This window comes from Cyprinodon tularosa, unplaced genomic scaffold, assembly GCF_016077235.1.
Source record: "Cyprinodon tularosa strain WSP-4 unplaced genomic scaffold, ASM1607723v1 ctg41, whole genome shotgun sequence".
NCBI classification, from domain to species: domain Eukaryota; kingdom Metazoa; phylum Chordata; class Actinopteri; order Cyprinodontiformes; family Cyprinodontidae; genus Cyprinodon; species Cyprinodon tularosa.
Genome location: NW_024039130.1, coordinates 1741440 through 1762447, shown reverse-complemented (window position 1 = coordinate 1762447; position 21008 = coordinate 1741440). Strand labels below are relative to the sequence as shown.

General features: G+C 41.3%; 1 protein-coding gene across 1 annotated transcript in view; it reads left to right on the top strand.

Moving 5' to 3' along the window:
• Window positions 1–9228, top strand: part of sik2b (salt-inducible kinase 2b) — a 54203-nt gene extending 44975 nt beyond the window's left edge. Inside the window, exons 10-15 of the mRNA XM_038298552.1 lie at window positions 1456–1687; window positions 1763–2038; window positions 6134–6291; window positions 7039–7152; window positions 7338–7429; window positions 8583–9228. Of these exons, the coding sequence (XP_038154480.1) occupies window positions 1456–1687; window positions 1763–2038; window positions 6134–6291; window positions 7039–7152; window positions 7338–7429; window positions 8583–9228 (1518 nt within the window). The remainder of the gene's footprint in view (window positions 1–1455; window positions 1688–1762; window positions 2039–6133; window positions 6292–7038; window positions 7153–7337; window positions 7430–8582) is intronic.
• The last annotated feature ends 11780 nt before the right edge of the window (window positions 9229–21008 follow it).

Here is a 21008-nt window from a genome sequence, read left to right as displayed (position 1 = left end):
CCATCGAACAGGACAGCAGCCTGTCCTGCACCCCCCCAACAGACACGGAGCGCTCTCCTTTCCGTCAATGCCAACAAGTGACCTTTACCACCAGGCCTCATGTTCCTCTGACCTCTTATTACAGAACATGGATACTGTTCGTCTGTTTCACACTCCTCCAGGCGTGCACCAAGCACTCAGTCGAGGCTATCTTCTCCATCTCGCCCCCCAGTCCTTTTTTAGCCTCAATAAAAAAGGACTGATTTGTGGTTCTGTCAATGTTTGTGTGTGAGTAAGGGGGCATCTTATCTGAGTGAATGGAGTCTGGTTATGTAAGCGGTCCTGTGGTGATGATGTGACCTAATGTGGAGCAGAGTGAACACACACGGACAGGATGCTGCTGCGCTACCCTCTGCTATCTTCCCGCCACCCAGTCTTTCTGCCCCTGAGCGGATTAATCTTTTTTCTTTTTTTTTTTTTTTGTCTCTGCATTAGGCGATCTTCATTCTCCTGTTTCTTTTTTTTAACTCCCCATCTCTCTTTCATTCAGTTCATTCAGTCTCTGCTCCTATCAATCGTTTCACCTCTGTATCCCCCTATGACTGAACTCTTTCTTTCTTGGATCTTGATGTGTTTTTTTTTTTTTCTTTTATTCAGTGCATGTCTGTTGGATAACCGCATTCCTATCTCAGCACACTGAAGAGAGCAGATGTGGAAATGGGCAGAGCTGCTCTGTAGATCAACACCAGGCTTTCTTGATGCTGCAGCAGTGCAAACAGATGATCTGTATGAGCGGCTGCATGCATCTAAATCATCTTCCCACATTACAACCACAAAACTCAATATATTTTATTGGTGTTTTATCTGATTTATCCACTTAGCATGAACATTTTATCTGATTGATCCACTTAGCATGAAAATTACATTTAGAGTGGAAGGAAAAGGGATCCATGATTTTCAAACCCAGACCTGAAAAGATCTGCGTAGCTTATTTCAATGCATCATATGACAATAAAAAACTCATGGTACATGGTTGCCATCCTATTCTGACCGGCTTGGTATGGAGAGCTTAAACCTACTGAGATCCACGACTCATGTGAAAGGAACTGTTTAAAAAAAAAAACTAGCAAGAAGAAAGACTGTCCTATGAGCTCCTGCATGCCGTTAGCTATGAGCCATAGAGAGGATAGAGTAGTAATGTGGCAGAAGAGGGCTTGATTGAATGTTTTGACTTGTGTAGAAATTGCTATTTGTGGCAGAAAGCTAATGGTCAGCTGAGCAGACCAACCCTCAAATGAGACCTCAGAGAAGGTAGACACTGTAATTGTGATGATGAACCTGTGATGATATGAAAAAGGTCAGGAGGTGTAAACGGTCCTCGTCTTATTTTGTTCCCAGTTTGGAGCTTTTATATCCTGTCCTACTGTTTTAGATGTGTAGCCTGTTGCTCACTCTCTCTCTCCATCTCTATCTCAGGTGAACGGCTGCCTCTTAGACCCCCTCCCTCCCACCACTGTCCTCCGCAAGTCCTCTACCTCGTCACCCAGCAACATGATGGAGACATCGATTGATGAGGGTATTGAGACTGAAGAGCCGGATGCAGAGGATGATCCCGCCCACTTGCTTTCAGCCTATCAGACAGCTCGATTTGGCCAACGGCGGCACACCCTATCTGAGGTCACCAACCAGCCAGGACCTTCTAATCAAGGTTTGGTTGTTGCCTCTGCTTAAGGGTGTAACTGTCCATCAGGGTCTCTGATCTCACTAGAAAGCCTCTTTGCAGGTAAATTTTTCGCTCTGGGACACAATCCATCTATGGGAAGCGTTGACTCAGACATCGGCTACGACATGGGGTCTGTGCATAGTGACCTCGGCCTGCTGGAAGACTCTCCCTCGCTCGGCGAGGTGATGCCAGCCAGCAGCCCTGCAACTTTCATGATGGCCAGGCCTCCGAACCCAACAATGGCTGCACTGACATCACAGCACAGGGAGACGCACAACCGCTCCCCAATCAGCTTCAGAGAAGGACGCCGCGCATCCGATACCTCCCTCACACAAGGTCAGAGATAACTAGTACTAGTTTTAGTTTTTTTTTATTCATAAACCCTTAAAGTGTAAAATAATTTGTTCTTTTAAGGGTTAATTTTCTTCTGCAGATACACTATATTGCCAAAAGTATTTGCTCACCTGCCTTGACTCACATATGAGCTTAAGTGACATCCCGTTCCTAATCCATAGGGTTCAATATGACGTCGGTCCACCCTTTGCAGCTAGAACAGCTTCAACTCTTCTGGGAAGGCTGTCCACAAGGTTTAGGAGTGTGTTTATGGGAATTTTTGACCATTCTTCCAGAAGCGCATTTGTGAGGTTGCACACTGATGTTGGACGAGAAGGCCTGGCTCTCAGTCTCCGCTCTAATTCATCCCAAAGGTGTTCTATCGGGTTGAGGTCAGGACTCTGTGCAGGCCAGTCAAGTTCATCCACACCAGACTCTGTCATCCATGTCTTTATGGACCTTGCTTTGTGCACTGGTGCACAGTCATGTTGGAAGAGGAAGGGGCCAGCTCCAAACTGTTCCCACAAAGTTGGGAGCATGGAATTGTCCAAAATGTCTTGGGATGCTGAAGCATTCAGAGTTCCTTTCACTGGAACTAAGGGGCCAAGCCCAGCTCCTGAAAAACAACCCCACACCATAATCCCCCCTCCAACAAACTTTACACTTGGCACAATGCAGTCAGACAAGTACCGTTCTCCTGGCAACCGCCAAACCCAGACCCGTCCATCAGATTGCCAGATGGAGAAGCGCGATTCGTCACTCCAGAGAACGCGTCTCCACTGCTCTAGAGTCCAGTGGCGGCGTGCTTTACACCACCGCATCCGACGCTTTGCATTGCACTTGGTGATGTATGGCTTGGATGCAGCTGCTCGACCATGGAAACCCATTCCATGAAGCTCTCTGCGCACTGTTCTTGAGCTAATCTGAAGGCCACATGAAGTTTGGAGGTCTGTAGTGACTGACTCTGCAGAAAGTTGGCGACCTCTTCGCACTATGCGCGTCAGCATCCGCTGACCCCGCTCCGTCAGTTTACGTGGCCTACCACTTCGTGGCTGAGTTGCTGTCGTTCCCAAACACTTCCATTTTCTTATAATACAGCTGACAGTTGACTGTGGAATATTTAGGAGCGAGGAAATTTCACGACTGGATTTGTTGCACAGGTGGCATCCTATCACAGTTCCACGCTGGAATTCACTGAGCTCCTGAGAGCGACCCATTCTTTCACAAATGTTTGTAAAAACAGTCTGCATGCCTAGGTGCTTGAATTTATACACCTGTGGCCATGGAAGTGATTGGAACACCTGATTCCAATAATTTGGATGGGTGAGCAAATACTTTTGGCAATATAGTGTAGATACTGACTGCTCTTAACTGTTCAGCAGAACCAGACTTAGTTTGAGCTGTCGCTTTAGTTCCAGATTTTGAAGTCAGAAAGCTTTGTGCAGCTAAACTATTCAGTTCTTTTGTCTCATATCTATGCAGAACATTCTTAGCAGTTTTACAAACTCAGTTCAATAGAGAAATGCCTGTATAATTGCATTGTCCCAAAGGCATAGAGCAAAATGTCAGCTGAGTATTTTTTTCTTCTTTTTTTTTTAGATTAACCTGATATTTTATTGGAGGTTTTTTTCCTCTTTCTCCAAAATAAAACAGTATAAATGCACCTTTAGTGTGCATGGTGTTAATGAAATAGGAATGGAGGGTCTTTCAGACTTAAAAGCAACAATTAAAGCTGTTCAAACATGATATATAACAAGATATTTTAACACCTGCTTATGGTCTCTGTAGTCCTTCTGTATCGTTGCATTCAGGTTCCCGCCAATACAAAAGATTTGTATTGGCGGGAACCTGACAAAAGGGTCACTGAAGCTACGTGAAGTGAAACTGTGAGCCAAGTTTGAGGCTTTAAGCCTCAACTTGCACATGGAGGAACTTTGATCCTGGTGAAGGCGCTCCTACAGCTGCTACTTTACCCTTTAACACACTCAGAAACACGTTTCAAAGATGATGTTCATGTATGTGTTTATGTGTACAGTCTCAGTGCTGTTCCCCTCCTCTTTCACACGCCTTTTTTTTCCTCTCCTGCTTGTTTTTCTCGTCTCTCATCCACTCCGTTTCTCTGACGACGACAACGGTGATGATTCACAAGGTGAATCAGACACAGGTTTCAGCCCACATATTTCTCTCGCTCTCTCTCCCTCCTTCCTGTCCCTAGCACGCCCCTCACCTTTCTTCACCATTATTCCCTCTTTCACTTTTTATTCCAGACACTTCAGTCACTGGATTGCTTTTTTTTTCTGCACATTAGAGGGAAACAGGAGGTAAAATATAAGGAGGGGGTTGTTAAACATCTGTGCTCCATAGTTGCATTTATCTGTTTATTAGCTTAATTATTTGCCTTCTGGTTGGTAACCACTTGCATTAAGGCCAAGTGGAGCGGATTGCTAAGTTAAAAATATGCATCTTCCCTGGCTTCATTCTGACGGGCTGCGCTGTGCTCTGCTAGCTGGTATTTGCAGTTATTAATTTATTTTCCATAATCTTCTTTGGAGGGTGTTGATGCTCCGGATTATTTTGCGTCAGAACGCTGACTCCAGTTTTTAAATAACTCCCACCACCTCAGTGAGTCAGGTCCTGTCGTTCTCAGCCGTGGCTCGTCACAACTGGATGGATCTTATTAGGGCTGTTTGCTCTTTAACAAACACACACACACACACAGTTGCAGCTATACTGTCTCATATATGCACACACACACGGCTGACGTGCATTCAACAGCGGTGTCAGTAGGGGCAACGGAAAGCCTTAGCAGACTGACGTCAGAGAGGATTAAGCTTGTTTCTCCAAAAGGATGGAGCCACAGATGGAGATTCAGTTAAGTTCGCAGAAATTACAGCTCAAAATTTGACTTGGACTGAAGCTTTTAGACTAGAGTCTCCTAAATCCTTTTTTTTTATATGATCTGTCGTGAAAATAATCCATCTTTGAATTTTCTGACCAATTGAACTGAAACTTGTAGTTTAATTACAGCATGTATTTCTCTCCAAACTTTCAGAACACAATAAGCTTAATCTAAGCCTACATCTTAGTCTCTTGCTCTTAGGCTTCCTTTATCACAAGCAAAGAAACTTCCAGGCTTTCAAAATAAAAGCACCTCTAGTTTTTGTCCATATAGAAAAATACCATCCTCTTTCTCATTCTCACAACAGGCATGCCTCTGTTAAATAGAACATATTCAAACTGTGTCATTATTTCTATTCATATATAGAATTATTATTTACATAATTATTTATTTCAACTCTTGTTGTTATGATTGATTTTGGCTTACAGCTAACAAAGCTTATTACATGAGAGATACAAAGTGTTCTATTTCTCTGTAGAAGCGCTGCATTACGCTGCTGTTTATATTTACAGCAGTCTCTAGTAGAGAGCTCCCACAAGGAGAAAAAATCATAAAATTGCACTATTTGTTTTAGTTTTGTGTCCTTCATGGCAAAGGGAAATTGAGTGGAAGCTAAAGCTGTGGTGGAACAATGCCTCAGTCAGCAGAGCCCAAACCAAGGACTACATCCATACACTTTAGATTCACTCTGTGGTTAAAAAAAAAAATTGTACCAAATTTGAGGTTTAACCAGAATCCTTTGATTTAATAGAAACCAATAGTTGTCTACTTATAAATTGTTTTTTCTAAGTTTTATTGATTAAATATAATTTATCTAAAGTGATTTAAAGAATTAAAAATTCAGTGTCGACCATCGCCTCTGGTTTTTAAAAATAAAGGCTTCCACTCGATTTGCTTAAAGATCAGGATTCCCATGAATTCAGCTATTTTTAGTGTTTTCTACAAACATGGCTGCATGTTTCGATCTCAAAAGGTCTTGCATGTTTACACTTTTTCATAAATTACTGCATTTTATTTTGTTTGTTTTTTTGTTTTTTTTTCTTGCAATGTAAAGTTAAAAGGGATTATTAGAATGTTACATGATTTGTTTTCCTCAACCTACAGCTGTGTGGTCATAGGTGGAGTTTTTTATATATATATATAATTTTTTTTTTTTAATTTATTTATTTATATCAATCCCTTTTGGTTCCTGCTCTCAGGTCTGGTGGCGTTCCGGCAGCACCTCCAAAACCTGGCGAGGACCAAAGGCATCTTGGAGCTAAATAAGGTCCAGATGCCTGTGGGGCCGATGGACTCCGGGGATGGGGGTGTCACTGGCCTCCTGGGACCACAGCATTATTTGCACAACCTGCTGGAGGTAAGTTTTCTCCCCACTCCAAAGTCTTTATTTACCTCATAATCAGCGCTCAGATTCATTCCCTGCTTCACTCCAGATTTAACATCTAACAGAAAGGATAAAAAAAAAAAGCAGTAATAATCGAACACAAGTCGCCGGGCTGTTGTGTAACCCCAGGAGAGGCAGCCAACTCTGACTTGTTTACTGTCTCCCGTCCCCCTGGAGTTCCGAGCCTCGGCCAAAATGAATGCAGCCATTGTTGAAATCATTTGGACTCACCCATAGAAATGACAAGAACTACAATCACAGAAAAAGGCACACATTTATACACACAGCGGCGCACACAACAAAACAGTAACTATTCAAGGAACGAATTGTTGGTTTCCTGTAAACAAAACCTAAATGAGCATAAACAAGATCTTCTTGTTTTGTTTTTCGTGTTTGTTTATTTTTTTGTCCATTTTCATTATGCAATAAAGCTTCTCTTTGTTGGTTATGACCCTTGAAGCCCCATCATCCTTTTAATTAGCTTTCATTCCATTTACCTAATGTGAAATCCCTCTGGTACACGCCATTTAGGGAAAGGCATCAGGCCGATGAGTCGCCACACAGGCATCTGCGCAAGAGAAAGCAAAGATAATTAATTTAAGCTACATGAAGCGCCCAGACCCTGACACAGCTTTATTATCTGACGGGGGCGGATGAGGAGGATCTGTGATCTGAGCCTGTGAGGATTTTGTTTCCAATGCTTTATGTTTTTAATTAAAGGGTGAGGCCTGCAAGCAGCAGGAGGGCCTAGCTTTGTATCAAGGTGAAGCCCAGCCGCCTCTCCTGTCCCGCAGACAGAGTTTGGAAACACAGTACCTCACACACAGACTGCAGGTACAGTCGCCATTACTCACTCTGACCGTTTCTACAAGCTCAGACATGTTGATCACCGGCAGCCAACGACTGCTTTACTAAACCTCTGTCATTTACAAACTGAGAAAATTAACTAACACAATTGAAGAGTAGAATCACATTTTGCAAATGATCATTGTTTTCATTTTTTTTTTTGTTTTGCCCAGAGGGCCAACATCTTGGCTAACAGTCCTGCTAGCTGTCAGATTTTCTGTAAGGAGACTCCTCGCAGTTTAGAGCAGCAGCTACAGGAACACAGGTAAAACAAAAATGTCTCCCCCCTATTCCTGACTTTATGTTTCCTCCTCTTTCTTAATCCTGGTTTCCGTTAATGCAATTCATGCTGACCCTTACAAAAGGGTCAAACACTTACACAGTTTTGCAATTATTACATCACAATCACAAACTCCAGGATATTGTATGGGGATATTATGGTATGAACCAGCTTGGCAGCAAACAGGTCAGAAATAAAGATTTTATCACCTCTCAATATATCATCAAAAAACTGGAAAGCAACCACCACATGGCTCTGCAGCTAAACTGGCAACCAAGAGAAGGAAAGCATTAAATCAGAGACCTACTGGAGAAGCTGCAGAGAGGAACAGCTGTTAGTTGATCTGGCTTTTATGCAGGAGTGGCAAAAGTAAGATGTGAGATTAGACAGTCTGAAAGTATAGAGAACAGTGAAGATGTAGATGAAGGTTTTCTGGTCAGTCGAGACCAAGATATAATTTTTTTTGTCTAAATGTAAAATGAAATGCGTGATGTGTAACCAACTCTGCACATCACCCTGAAGACAACAGTCATAGTCAAACACGGTGGTGGAAGCATCGTACTGTGAGCAGAGTGGGGCAGGGTGAAGATCAGTACTGGGTTAAACTGTTGAAGAGTGGCCTAGTCAAAGTTCAGACTTGATCTAAGAGAAAATCTAATTTAAGACCTTTAAATCAACTGTAGGTATTTTATAAAGAAGCTTTTCCTGCAGTAAAGGAGGCGGCTCTAGTTGACCAGCCTGATTCTATGCTTTGTTCAGCATCATCCATGTTACATTGCTGATTTCATGCCAAGCATGTTTTTGTTTGCCTTTCATGTGACTCTAATCTGCAGGGCAGCTTTAAGCAAAGTGGGATGTTTCAGTTCCACAAACGCTAAACACATTATTATAAACCTTTCCCTTTGTAGGGTGACGTCTCTGACCACGGAGCTATATCGTTCTCCCTACCCTTTTGCATTAGATACGTTTTCTTTTCTGGGAAAACTGACACACATGCAACAGTTCAGCAAGAGACCGCTTGCAAATCTAGATGAGAGTTAGAATATGGCTTTTGGGTAACATTTTCCTACGTTGCCTGATTGTTTATTATTCAAAGTGTTTAATTGTTGTTAATTCAAAGCATCTATAAACCTTTCAGACTGAACCAGAAGAGGATGTACCTGCAGCAGCAGTCCCAGGGCATGGGGCTGCAGACCTATTTCAACCAGATGCAGATAGCTGAAGGCTCCTACCCACCTGTCGGCCCTGCTCTGGACCCTGCGTCCCCTCAGGGTCCCCTTCAGGGCCCCCCCATGTCGGCTGGCGGCCAGCCTCAGCCTCAACAGCAAGGCAGCCCTCAGTCCTCCTCCCCCTTCGGCCACACCCTCAGCCTGAGCCCCCTAATGGAGCCAGGCGAGGGCGTGGTTTACGACCCCTACATGAGCCATCACCACTACACCCAACATCTGCCTCATGGAGCCCACCTCCACCACCAGCTCCACCACCAGCAGTCTCATGATTCTTCCAGTAGTTGCCTGGGCTTCAGTTTCCCTGCAGGCTGCGAGCAGCAGGCCCTTGGCCCCTCCCCTGATGCTCTTCCACCAGACCAGTACGAGTTCTCCATGAACCCTGCCTTGCTGCCACCACCTTCCCCAGGAGAGGCGGAGGCCACAGCGATGCCTGGGGCTCTGGCTGGATCAGCCCAGTCGGAAAACCTGGGAATGAACGAGCTGCCTGGTTCTCTGCTGGACAGCGAGATGATGGAGACTGTGGACTCGCAGCAGGGCTTCGTAATGGTCAACTGATCCATGCCAAGGAGGTTATTAGAGAGCAGTGTTAAAACGGCGACACAGAATTAAGAACAGGGAGAACGGACATGTAAGTGGAGGTCTGAAGTGTAGCAGCAGGGAAGGATGTGTTCATTTTTGTGCAACTAATAGAAACTTCATTTCTTAGTTGTAAGAAGCCTCAAGATTTGTACCAAAATCCTCCCTCATCCTGCCTCCCTTTCTCCCTCTACTCCCCTGTTCTTGTCTTCAACCGCTCCGCAAGGCAGGAGGAGGCCCGTCGCCGTGCCGACGCGGTGAGGCTGCTGTCGCCACGTGCGCCCAGCCGTTTTAAGAGACTGGCGGAGAGTTTGCTGCACATCCTCATTTCATCTAGAAATAGCTTGAAAGCGAACTAATTTAGGGACATGAAACTGAACGGCAACCAAAAGCACAAAGGCTGGTCGTCAAAAATAAGACTGGTTCTGAAAAAGACTTCTGTGGATTTATATTGGGTTCGTTTTGAGAGGATGGAGGGAAAAAAAAGTGAGCAGGAGAAGATGGCCCTCATTTATCACGGTACCATGAATATCGACATGAATTCAGGCAATTCAAGCTTGTTTTTTTCTTGTTTTTTTTTGTGCATTTCTGTCATAATGCTCATAAACAGGTTTCAACACTATCACTGATAAACTAACAGGTATTAAATACCCTCAACCGTTAAGGACACTTATTTATTTTTTGTGACGTTTGATTCATAAATTGTAACTACTGATCTCGAGCTATTTTCAACACTACTGATTGCTGTCCCAAATTCAACCGTTACCATGGTTACCAGTTCAGCTGAAGTGTGGGTCATGCCTTCGCCTGGTAAATGAGGGCTGATTAAACGCCTAAAGTTGAGGGTTAGAGTTCAACATGTGTCTCTGTTTCTGTGGCAATACTGAAGCAATATTAATCCTGAATGTTGTGGGGGGGGTGGTGTAGTGAATGGAAGCCTCTGATTGGTCCGCTGTGGGCTTCGGGAGTTGACGTAGACGGAGCAGATGACGTAAGCAGGAGATAATCTCACTGTTGTTCGCTCTAGAGATGTTGCTTGGTGGAAAAGTGCGTGGAAAAGTTGGACGTTTGTCCAGTTGTCCACATCTTCCTGAAAGACACAGGAAGTGGTGTCTTTGCCCTGAAAGCATCACAGGTTGTCTTTTTAAGGTACTCGGCTGATGGGGAGTTTTAGGTGGATAAAAAATAGCGTTTTGCACAGTGTTTGTTTTTTAGATTATTTCTGGTTTACTTCCTCTGCTCCAAGATTCTCCTGAGTGAAGATTCCCGTCTGAAGCCCAGCATCCTTCAGCCGGCAGGGAATCTGTTTTCTCACATCTCTTTCCGGTTGTTTTCTGTTTTTTTTTTTTTTTGTTTTTTTTTCCTTTAACGACACTTAGACTCGATCTACTAGATATAACTCTGACAGATGATGGGTCAGAATGACAGCAGTTGAGCTAAGATTACTGAACTGCGACCATCTGCCAGACTGCGTGGCCTGCAGTGGTTTGTGGTTAAACTGTAGGAAGGTTTGGTGTCGCATCCAGCAGCAGACCAACGTTTGTTCGACCCAAAGTGGAAACTGACAGTTGAACCATCTGTGGTGACAGAAACAAGAGGTAATTGTAGGAGAGTTTAAAGGTAAATCAATCCAAAATTGATCTGTTATGCTCATTTGTAACATTCCAGAGGTTATTTTAATTGTTCCCTTTTGTCTTTTTTAGACCAACAACTTCCATGGATTTTATTAGGATTTATTGCGATCCACCTAAAAAAGTAGCAGATAATCTTGTAGTGAAAGGATTGTTATGTAAAATTCTCAAACATATTAATACATTTTCTTATTTCATCGTAGCTCTGACTAGATTGTTAAAGTCCATATTGGGGCCTGTGTGTAGCTCCGCCCCTTTTCCCATATACTCCAACCATATCTCTGCTGAACAATATTTCCATACCATGAGGCTGCCACCACTGAAATTTAACTTAAGTTTTTGGGGGTTTCTTTCAAATCTGGATAAGTATGAAAAAATGTTGGATTTTCAAGCTTAATAAAAAACATTTCAGGAAGACAAAGGACTATTCTGATGGCTTTCCGAACATCCAATCTATGAGTAGAAATGGATGTGCTTTGTTTAAAAAAAATTTTTTGTTTGTTTTTTTTTTTAGAGGGAGTTCTGTTAGAATCTTTGGTTCATAAACTTTGTCCAATTTGAATTATTAAAGAAATCCTTACAAAAAACGTATACTCATGTTTTCACAGATAAAGGAAAAAAAGACTCTCCTTAAGCTGCAATCTGGTACGATTATAGACGCGCTTTATGTAGTAAAGCATAAGCCAATCCAGGGCAGAGATGGCTATAGATTAATATACGGAGCAGATATTAGTGTGGTTAGATCATAAACCAACTTTTTATAGAAAACACTTTTCGAAATGATAAAGATTTTTTGTACTCCTATTTTGAGAATGTTTTGGAAACTGCTGGAAAAATCCAAAAACTTAAAAATGTGGACGGTCTTTTTTTTTTTTTGATTCAATCTGATCAGGGATCCTTCAAAATGTTAGCTGTTCCCACTTAAATGTCTTATTGACATTTTTCAGATATTCTTTTCCATCCCATCTGGGAAAATAGTATAAAGTACTGTAGTAATCACCAAGGAACCCCCTTCCTCACTGTAACTTTAGGTGGTGGCACCATCATGCTGTGGGGTTGCTTTTCTTCAGCGGGGACTCTAACTCTATAACACTATAAGCCCTTTTGTTAGGTTGACTTAACAGTAACACTTTTGAGGTATTTGGTCGCTAGTTGCTAATGCTTCCAAAAGCCTCAGTTGACCAGAATGCATTGCAGGCCCGTGGTCGTATCAACAGTTCCTTCTAAACTCAGCCTGTTTGGGATCATTCAGCCATAGTTTGTTTCAGAGAATAAGCTCTTGGGCAACTTGTGGGTTTAAATAGGAGTGAAGTGAAATTTATGAGGCTTTTTTTAGGGAGCACTGGGGGGGGGGGGGGGGGGGGGGGGCTACAGACTGATCTTCGAAGGTTGAGTACTAGAGCACTTTGATGACGACGAGGAAGAAGAGGTGTAGCGAGGGAGGAGAAAAAGGTGGGAAAGATTTGCGGCTTCCTGGCAGATGAAACGGACCACAATCAGGAGGAAACACCTTTCTCCTCTCTCTTCCCCAACAGTAATGGACAAAAATAAAACAACAAATTTTCTTTCAAAGAAAGACCAGACTGAGTGTGACGCTCCGTCGATCTGAATCTGAGAAAAAAACACTTTTCATTTTATAATGATGAGTGTTCTTGGTGGCTGTTGTGATCCTCGCCCAGAGGAGTTGTTGAATAGTGTTCAGTGTGCCTTTTTACTTCTTTTCAATCTCAGTTCCATTGACTTTTTCTGGTTTGACTCTTATTTCGTTTACTTTATTACGATTACTTCCTCTCTGTTTTTATGATTGTATTTTTTTTCCTGAAAGTTAGTAGAGCCAGGTTTTCCTAAGGTACCAAAGTCCTTGAGAAGTTTCCCTGTACGACCCACCGTGTGGAGTTTTGGAGCTTCTTTATTATTTTTCTCTACTGTTGTTTTTTTTTCTCCTAGCTGGTCGATCTGTGTATGCCATTTTAAAGTATTATAGCAATATCTCTGTAGTTGAGGACTAAAGTCATGAAGATTCTAGTGGATGTGTTTCCAGGTATCATAATTTCACCTCCTGCTGATTAAAAACAAACAGGAAAAAAGAGTCAATCAATAGAAATCCAGTTTTATATTTACCTTCATTGATGTTGACCACACATAAGCTAACTTGCTATTGAGATTAAAAAGGTTTATTGAACGGAATCATGGGTTTTGTGTTTGTTAATTAGATGGATCAAAGGAGTGTTTTGCAGATCTGGGGATCCATCCATCTACTCCTCTCATTGATTTATTTCTCCATTCTTTAACACTCCATCCCTTTCCCATTTCTTAATCTTTGTTTTTTAATCGTCCTTCTATCCTCTTATCCATACAGCTGTCTGTTGATTTCAGTTTGTTCAATTCAAAAGTCCACTTCTCCATAAATAAAGCTTTTTATTCCATCTATTAATCCTTTCATATCACTAACCCTGTCTTCCTCACAGCGATTTTAAGTGACTGCAGTATAGAAATCAGCAGAGATGTATGTAGAATGTGCAGGAACCTTATCGTGACCTCATCCAGTAGTCCTATACCTTCAGTCTCTGGCTGCAGCGGTGTAAACGGGAATGTGTCACCTGGAAGATGCAGTTATAAACTGTGGAAAACCTGGAATCGTGCAGCAACATTTTGCCCAAGGTGAGGGACGGTCCCGAAGCTCCTACCAACACCTTCTATAACAACCAACTGACTTAAAATCCCTTTAAATTAAAGCTTATGCTGTAAATGTCTAAGCATCACAGTCCAAAATCAAACTGCTGTAAAGTCAAAGATGTTGTGGAGGATGTTCTTTCTCATCAAAATAAGTGGTCCTCCTAATTTTCAATCAATCCAGTGATATGAATAGGTAAGGCTGTCCTATGTGCTCGTCCCCATTTTCACTAACATTGTGAAAAAAATTTAAACAGTCTCGCATGCTTTTAATAAGCGTTCCTTCTCAGGAGCGTGCACAGAGGTTGGACATTATGCTTTTTTTTTTTCCAATTGGAGAGAGCGGTCTTTTAAAAAAAAATTGTGACAATCCTCCACTATACCTTTAAGGTCCTAACAGCTGCTTTCAATACCCGATGACTCACTTTAATCCCTCTTTTTCATGCCTTGTTGGTGTTTATTGAGTTCCTCATATTTCAGATGAACCTAAACCTGCTGCCTGGTTATTTACAGTAACCAGGCCTGTTTATATAATGCGACACCTGCAATGATCAGTTCGGATCTGCTTCAGTCCTGCATGTCCTCAAATGAATATTTAAGCAAACTCTCCATGACTGACATGCAGCAGTAGTCATGGACTTTGGGGGGTTAGTGGCCATGCTTTTCCTACATAATCATCTGCATGACTCATATACTGCAGTAAACAAGTAATTACTCTTTCAGAATTGTTTTTCGTCCTGCTGTCATTGGACACAATCAGGTAAACCTATAGGTACAGGAATAAATATCTAAATGGTATTTTTTTTTTTTTTTTTTTTAGTGTATAGAAATAAAAAGGAGCTTGTTAGCTGACAGGTGAGGGTTAAAGTGACTGAAATGGTGAAATTAGCTCACACACGGGTGAATAGCAGCTCGGTGTCGGACGCAGTGCTGCACATCATTAAAGTAACATTTTCTCCTGTTTGTTGTAGGGCAATTTGGGCTTAACGTTTTGTGAATTAATCTCAACCCATCATCAGCTGTTTGTGACTTTGATGTCTAACAGGCTCAAACATTGTTAAATCTCCAGACATTAATCATGCTCTGAGTCATTGTCCCTCCAGCGAGTTTTAGCTCTACCTCAGAGGCTCCACCCATAGAACCACACCTCATCGTCTCCATGACTACACCTCCTCATCAATACCTCATTAACAATAAAATTCGCAAAATTCATTTCTAAATTCTTCATCACTTCTGTCCTGCAACTAATGAAATATCTAAATATGTTGAAATAAATTCAAATTGTTCCTTCTGCAATACTGAACCTGAAATAACCCGTCACCTATCCTTCACATGTACTGTAACAAACTTAGATTTATTTTGTTTACACGAGTGTAAACAAAAGGAAATTTAGTTTAAAATGGCTCTAGACAATTTCTTTTTTTTATGTGCAGCTTTGAAAACTGTGATAAATACATTAAAAAATTGTAACATAAACATATGACTGTATATCTTTTAACAATATCCTTCCGGAAAGCACTAGAGCAGTACTTATCTCAAAAATTAAACTCCAGTATAACCCTCTCTGGCCATAGCATTATCATTATTTTTACAGACCCAAACAAGGAATTGGCAAAATCAATATATATTATATTGCATATTTCACATTTATAGAAGTAAATTCAATAAAACTAAACTCTTTGTGTTAGATACTGAAATAAAGAAATATATACAATCTGCAAATCAGATCAACAATAAACAAACTAACTCTATAGTTAAACCTATACTTCATTTACCCCAAATACCAAATTAATCTAAAAGCCCTTGTAACTTTATTTGCCCCTCAAATGCACTTATTGTTTTTGCAAATCTACTTCCTTTTCTTATCATGTACTTAAAATTACAGCAATATGAATCTCTTCTATAAATATTTTATATATATTTTCCTGTATCTTATGTATACATGATTATTTTTTTGCTGGGCTCTTTCTAATGAGTGTAATCCTCCAGAAGGGGCTAAATATTTAAGAGCCGAGAGGGGGGCTGCAGCCTTGACCAGTGGCTGAGATCTGATGCCAAAATTAATCCTCCTTCTGGGAAATTATCTGCTAACTTTTAGGAAACACAAACAGCATTTGTTGCTCAGTGGAAAAGAATCTAAACTGATTGTTGTTAACAGATAGCATGTTAAAGCAAATTGATGCAATCGGGTTAAAGGAGGGAGAGCTAAGGCTATCAGAACAACACAGGTTTGTAACGTGTAGAGAGAAGACCAATCCAGTCAGACTGAGAACAGCTAATCCTACTAATACACCTACAGAGGTCGATGGGGTGGGAGGGGATGCTAGAAAGGGGTCAGTCTGTTCATGGAAACCAGAGCCGGGCTTCTTTTCCTGGGATAAGACCATGTGCACAGCTCTCTGCTGGTGCTGCAGGGCCGAAGCGTCCGACCGACATAGGTCAGGTTCTTTAATGACCAAACAAAACTCCCTCTGGATCAGATTCCAGTCGACCCCATTCCTCAGCTTTCAGATCTTTAACAGAAGCCAAGTTTCATGTGCTTTGAGTAAGTAATAAAAATAAACTGAATGCATAATAGAAATATTTAACACACAATTTATATTTAATTCCGAAAGATAAGAGGCTCAAAAGAAACTGATTGTCTACTTGATCTTATTTGGAACTCTGCATTGAAACTTTAAATGGTTTAAGCAGCATTTCAAGCATCGTTTCTATTTTAATATTTTATTTTTGGGAACAGAAACCAATGATCTCTGTCTATTCTGCATGAAGTAATAGAATTTTCAACTCTTTCTGATCCAGCTCATCATTCTGAGGATATGGAAAAACTTGCTCAGTGATTGTTGCAGATCTTGGTCATGCCTTGGTGACAGAACGCAAAAAAAAAATGTCATCAGCAGAGTTTTATTAACAGATGTGATATTTTATAATCTGAGCCTAAAATTGTATAATAAGCGTCGACTGAGTAGGGAACCTTGTCCTATTGCTCAGATCTACAAAAACTAGAACCCACAGAGTATGCCAGGTCTGTAGGAGCTAAACGTGCTGCAATGAAATACCAAGGCATTATTCTTACATGTTTCTCATGAGAGTTATCTTATCCAAGACTTTATCTAATGCAGAATGAATAAGATTTATTTTCTATTTGACTTTTTTTTTTGCATAAATAACATGAATACAAAGTGCATTTTCCCAAGAAGTAAATACAAATGTGCAGCCTGGAACCACATTTCCCTGCAAAGACACCAGCCTTTTTTTTTTTTTTTTAATGATAAACAGGGTTATTTATAGTTCACATTCAGTGCTGCTGTGATCTCCTGCAGACTGTCACAGACCCTCTTGAGATACGAGAAGAAGAAAGCGGATGCGAGGGCAGACAGTGCTAATCTTTTCCTCTTTTTCCAAGTAAAATATCACAATACCAGAGGCCCCCATTCAGTCATCAGGCCAGAGTTACACTGTAATGACATCAATGGTTGCCAGGACAACCGGAGGAGGATGGATGACAACATCCTGCTGAGTCTTTTAGAGCAGGAGATCACAGCGCTGTTCTCGATTAGAACTGCAGGAAGAATAAAAGCCTCGGGATGCATGTATGATTTATAGAAATAAACAATGGCAGACTTGCAGGTGTGGCAGCAGAAGATGTGCTTTTCTCATGGCATGTCTGCATGATTCCGCAATCCATGCATGAATCTAATTAAACTCATGTATTTATTTATTTTACCAAAAAAATGTATTTCTCAAATCATTCTTTAATTTCCAGAAAATTTTTCATTAAAATAATCACTAAACATAATTGAGAGATGCACCTCATTACCAAAACAAAATGCCTCCCTATGTGTGAGGATTAGGGGTCATGTTTACTTGTTACTGAAGGTCAAACAGGCTAAATGCCTGCAGGCCAGCAGATTGGATGGAGTCTTAAAATCCCAACACACATGGCCCAATAATGTTAGGGGGAAAAAAATCAGGAGGCAAAGAAGCCTCCGGGCGCAATGCTAGAGCAGCGGGCCAAACACTCATCGCTTCACAGATTTTCTGATACATTTGAAGAATGGAGGAAGAGAGCTGAAGCGACAAGGTGACTTAAAGAAAAGGAGTCGCCTCCTATCCCTGCCTGATGTTTGTAATTGTTCATTCTGAGCATCTGACCTCACTCTGTGTGTCTGTGGTGCTGTCACGCTGTGTGGGGGCTTTGCTTGACTCCTTCCTTTATAAATGACACAGTCCTGGGAGGCAGCTGCATTGACGTCAGGCCTCTCAGCTCCATCAGGGGCTGGAGCTGCTGAAACTCCCCAAATAACTGGATCCAAATAGAGAAACTGGCTGCTGCTGTTTTATTACTGCCTCATGAACTGAAGTGGATTTCAAGGGTGGATTAGCCTCTCGTTTGTCCAAGCAAACGTGTTTTAATGAAGGTTTTCCTTCTCCGTCCTCCTTCCTCATCTGATCTGTGAGGAAAAGATGTTTTACTATAATTTTTAAATGGATCTTCTGTTACTGTTGGATTTCCTAAGCCTTAAAGTGATGTCAGGGCTCTATTAAAGGCATCTCTTGACTCATCAGGTCTGGTGTAGTAATGGCCAAAAAAAGTTATTTTTGGCAACATTAATAAGCTTGACTTACTGTTGCATTATCATACAGATAATCTTTGGAATATCTAACAGTAGGTCAGGTGATTAGTCTTCTTGCACATATAAAGTAAATCCAGAATTATTCATAGATGTAGTCACTGTAGATGTTTTATCTCTAAATGATTATTCTTTTTTTATGATCTCAGATTGTCTCATTAACAGGCATGCTGCTATTAGTAAGTCATTTTGAGCCAGACTGTACAATTTTTATGTATCTGAGCAAATTAATTAAGAAATCCTAAGAAGACTGGCAGTGAAACAAGAAATGCAGTCCTGTGTTTATTGTTAGAGTTTGTTTCAAAGCTACACTAGTAATATAAATGGTGGGAACGTATTTATTGCCGCTTTGAAATGTCCAATGTTTGCTGTCAGGTATAATACTGCTCATAATCACACCAGATGCCGGGTACAGCTGCATTTTATACCTTTATTTGATATAAAAAGTGTTGTTAAAAGAAAAAAAGAAGTGTGTATAGGTGAACTTTTCTTTTAAAGCAGTGCAGAATGAAATCCTGCCGTCGGAGGAATGGATGGAGGAAAGAGAAAGCTCAAAGAACCAGAGGACTGATGGGAGATTTGAGATTAAAAACAGTGAAGCTGAAGCTCTCATAAAGGACTCTACCATGTGATTTATCACCATAATCCTCTCCATCAACTGCTCCTTTGGAATGAACAGAACGGATGCCACATCTGCTTTTGCAAAAACATAAAATTGAAGAGTTCAACTCTGGTTTTAAGCACCTCCCTCTTCCTGTGGTTAAAAAGAGGATCCAAACATGTTTTCTCCCTAAACAGACGGCTGAAGCCCAGCCCTGGTTCTGCAGCGCTGCTCAGGGCAGGTGTCAGGAGTCTGACCCTGTCCTGCTCTGCATGCTCCTCTGAGGCCCAAACACACCAGAGGATCCTCTCTTTCATCTCCAACCAGACCAGATCTAAGAAAACGCCAAGCTGGGAACGTGGAATTAATAACAGCAAAACACCAGTGAAGCAAAGAGGTGGTTTTCATTCCACCGTCCTTATAGGAGAATAAAATGAATGAGGTTTAGCATCGTGTGGAGGAAAAATAAGGCTCCATTATAAAGTGACAAGAGGGACCTTGTTTCAAACATAGAGGTTACTAAACTGTTTACAGCTCACCCGCTTTCAATGCTCTAAACCCTTTTAGGCAAAGTTAAAGCAACACCCTACAGAGAAGCAGATTTATTCAGCCCTCAGAGGAAGCAAACCTTTCAAATTACGTTCAATTATCACATCTGACATTAGTTTTATATATATATATTTAAAAAACAATAGAATAACAGTAAACCAAAGCAGGAGAGTGAGAAGCTGCAGAGCTCAGCGGCTCAGGTAGAAAATCTTACTGTATTTGCCAAATCTGGGACTGTATGGAGGAGCAGGAAGTAGAAAGCCACGAAAAAAAGCCACACATATGACAAAGATATAGAGAAAAAAAAAATGGGTTAGGGTTAGAACTTCATTTTCAAGATGGAAACAGTGGTGGCAGCTTCATGCTGTGGGAATGCAGAGAATATGCAGAATGGTAGAGCTCAAATCTATTTTATGGTATTAACAAGTTGGATGATTTGGACCAAACAGGTCAAGATTCGAGTCCAACATGTGAAAAGCTGAAACTCATCTAGACCTATGTCTTGCGTCATGTTGTACTCCAAGTTTCACTTCTGTTTGAATCCCGTTTGAAATGAGATAAGGAAACTGCACATCTGTTGTGGCAAACCTAAAAATAAATCCCCTTCATTTCGCCTTGTATCAACCTGGCAAAGAGACAAAGTATCATACCAACAAGAGACGGAGACGAGGGTAAACAGCTTGTTTGTTACTTTATTTGGATCAAGATACAGTAGTACAACTTCCCAACTGTGAAGAGGATTTAAAATAAAAATCCGAGCACAGTCTGTGATACAGAACAATTGACACTTAAGGTTTATTCAAGAGAAGAGAATGAGAGGAGGGGGGTGAGGAGCAGATCAGAGAAAGACAAAAGTTGCTTTTATGAACACAGAGTCCCGGTTTATTCAGCCCCCCCATAACTACCCCCCCCAATAAAACATAAATCAGCTCCAGCTATCCCCCACCCACTTCCTTTGAAAGCATGCATTTGTTCTCCATTAGAACGAGTGGAGGACTCTGCATGAATTTAAGCTGTCAACATTAGTTTTACCGTGCAATAACAACTAACAGATTACTGTAAAGAAAAAGCAAAAGCAGGTTATCCAGGCATACACAAACAGATGACGCTATTAGCATCATGCTAAATGTGGGTTGGTCCCTGTTAAACACTGAGCAGAGGCAAAATAGTAGTTTGGCCGATTCAGTCCGAGTTCCTGCAGGGAATAAACGGAGCGAAGGAAGCCTCAGTCTGGTAGATGGAACACGATCACTGAAGGTTCATCTGATTACTTCAGCGATAAACACCCCAATATGTCATGAAAAAGCTTGATTTAAACATTTAAGAGGCAACAACTGTTCTTATAGGGGGAGAACTTAAGCCTCATGGAGCCAATTTAACCTGCAGATAAAAGTTTCCTTCTGGAAAAAGGTGCAGCAGCACAGAAAGCTAGCTCAGACAGTGCGCCGTGAAGGGGTCGTCTTTGATAGCGACATCTACTGCATGCACCACTTAATGTAATTTGAATCATAGCTTTTTTTTAGATAAAAGCTCCATTTAAAGCAAAGCGGCCTCTGCTAGCTCGGACAGTAAAAAAACAAGACAAAAACAATGAGGAGGGGAGATAAAACAATCGTTAACAGCTTTCTATACATCAACCAGTTGTTCCTGAACATCAATAAATATCTTCTA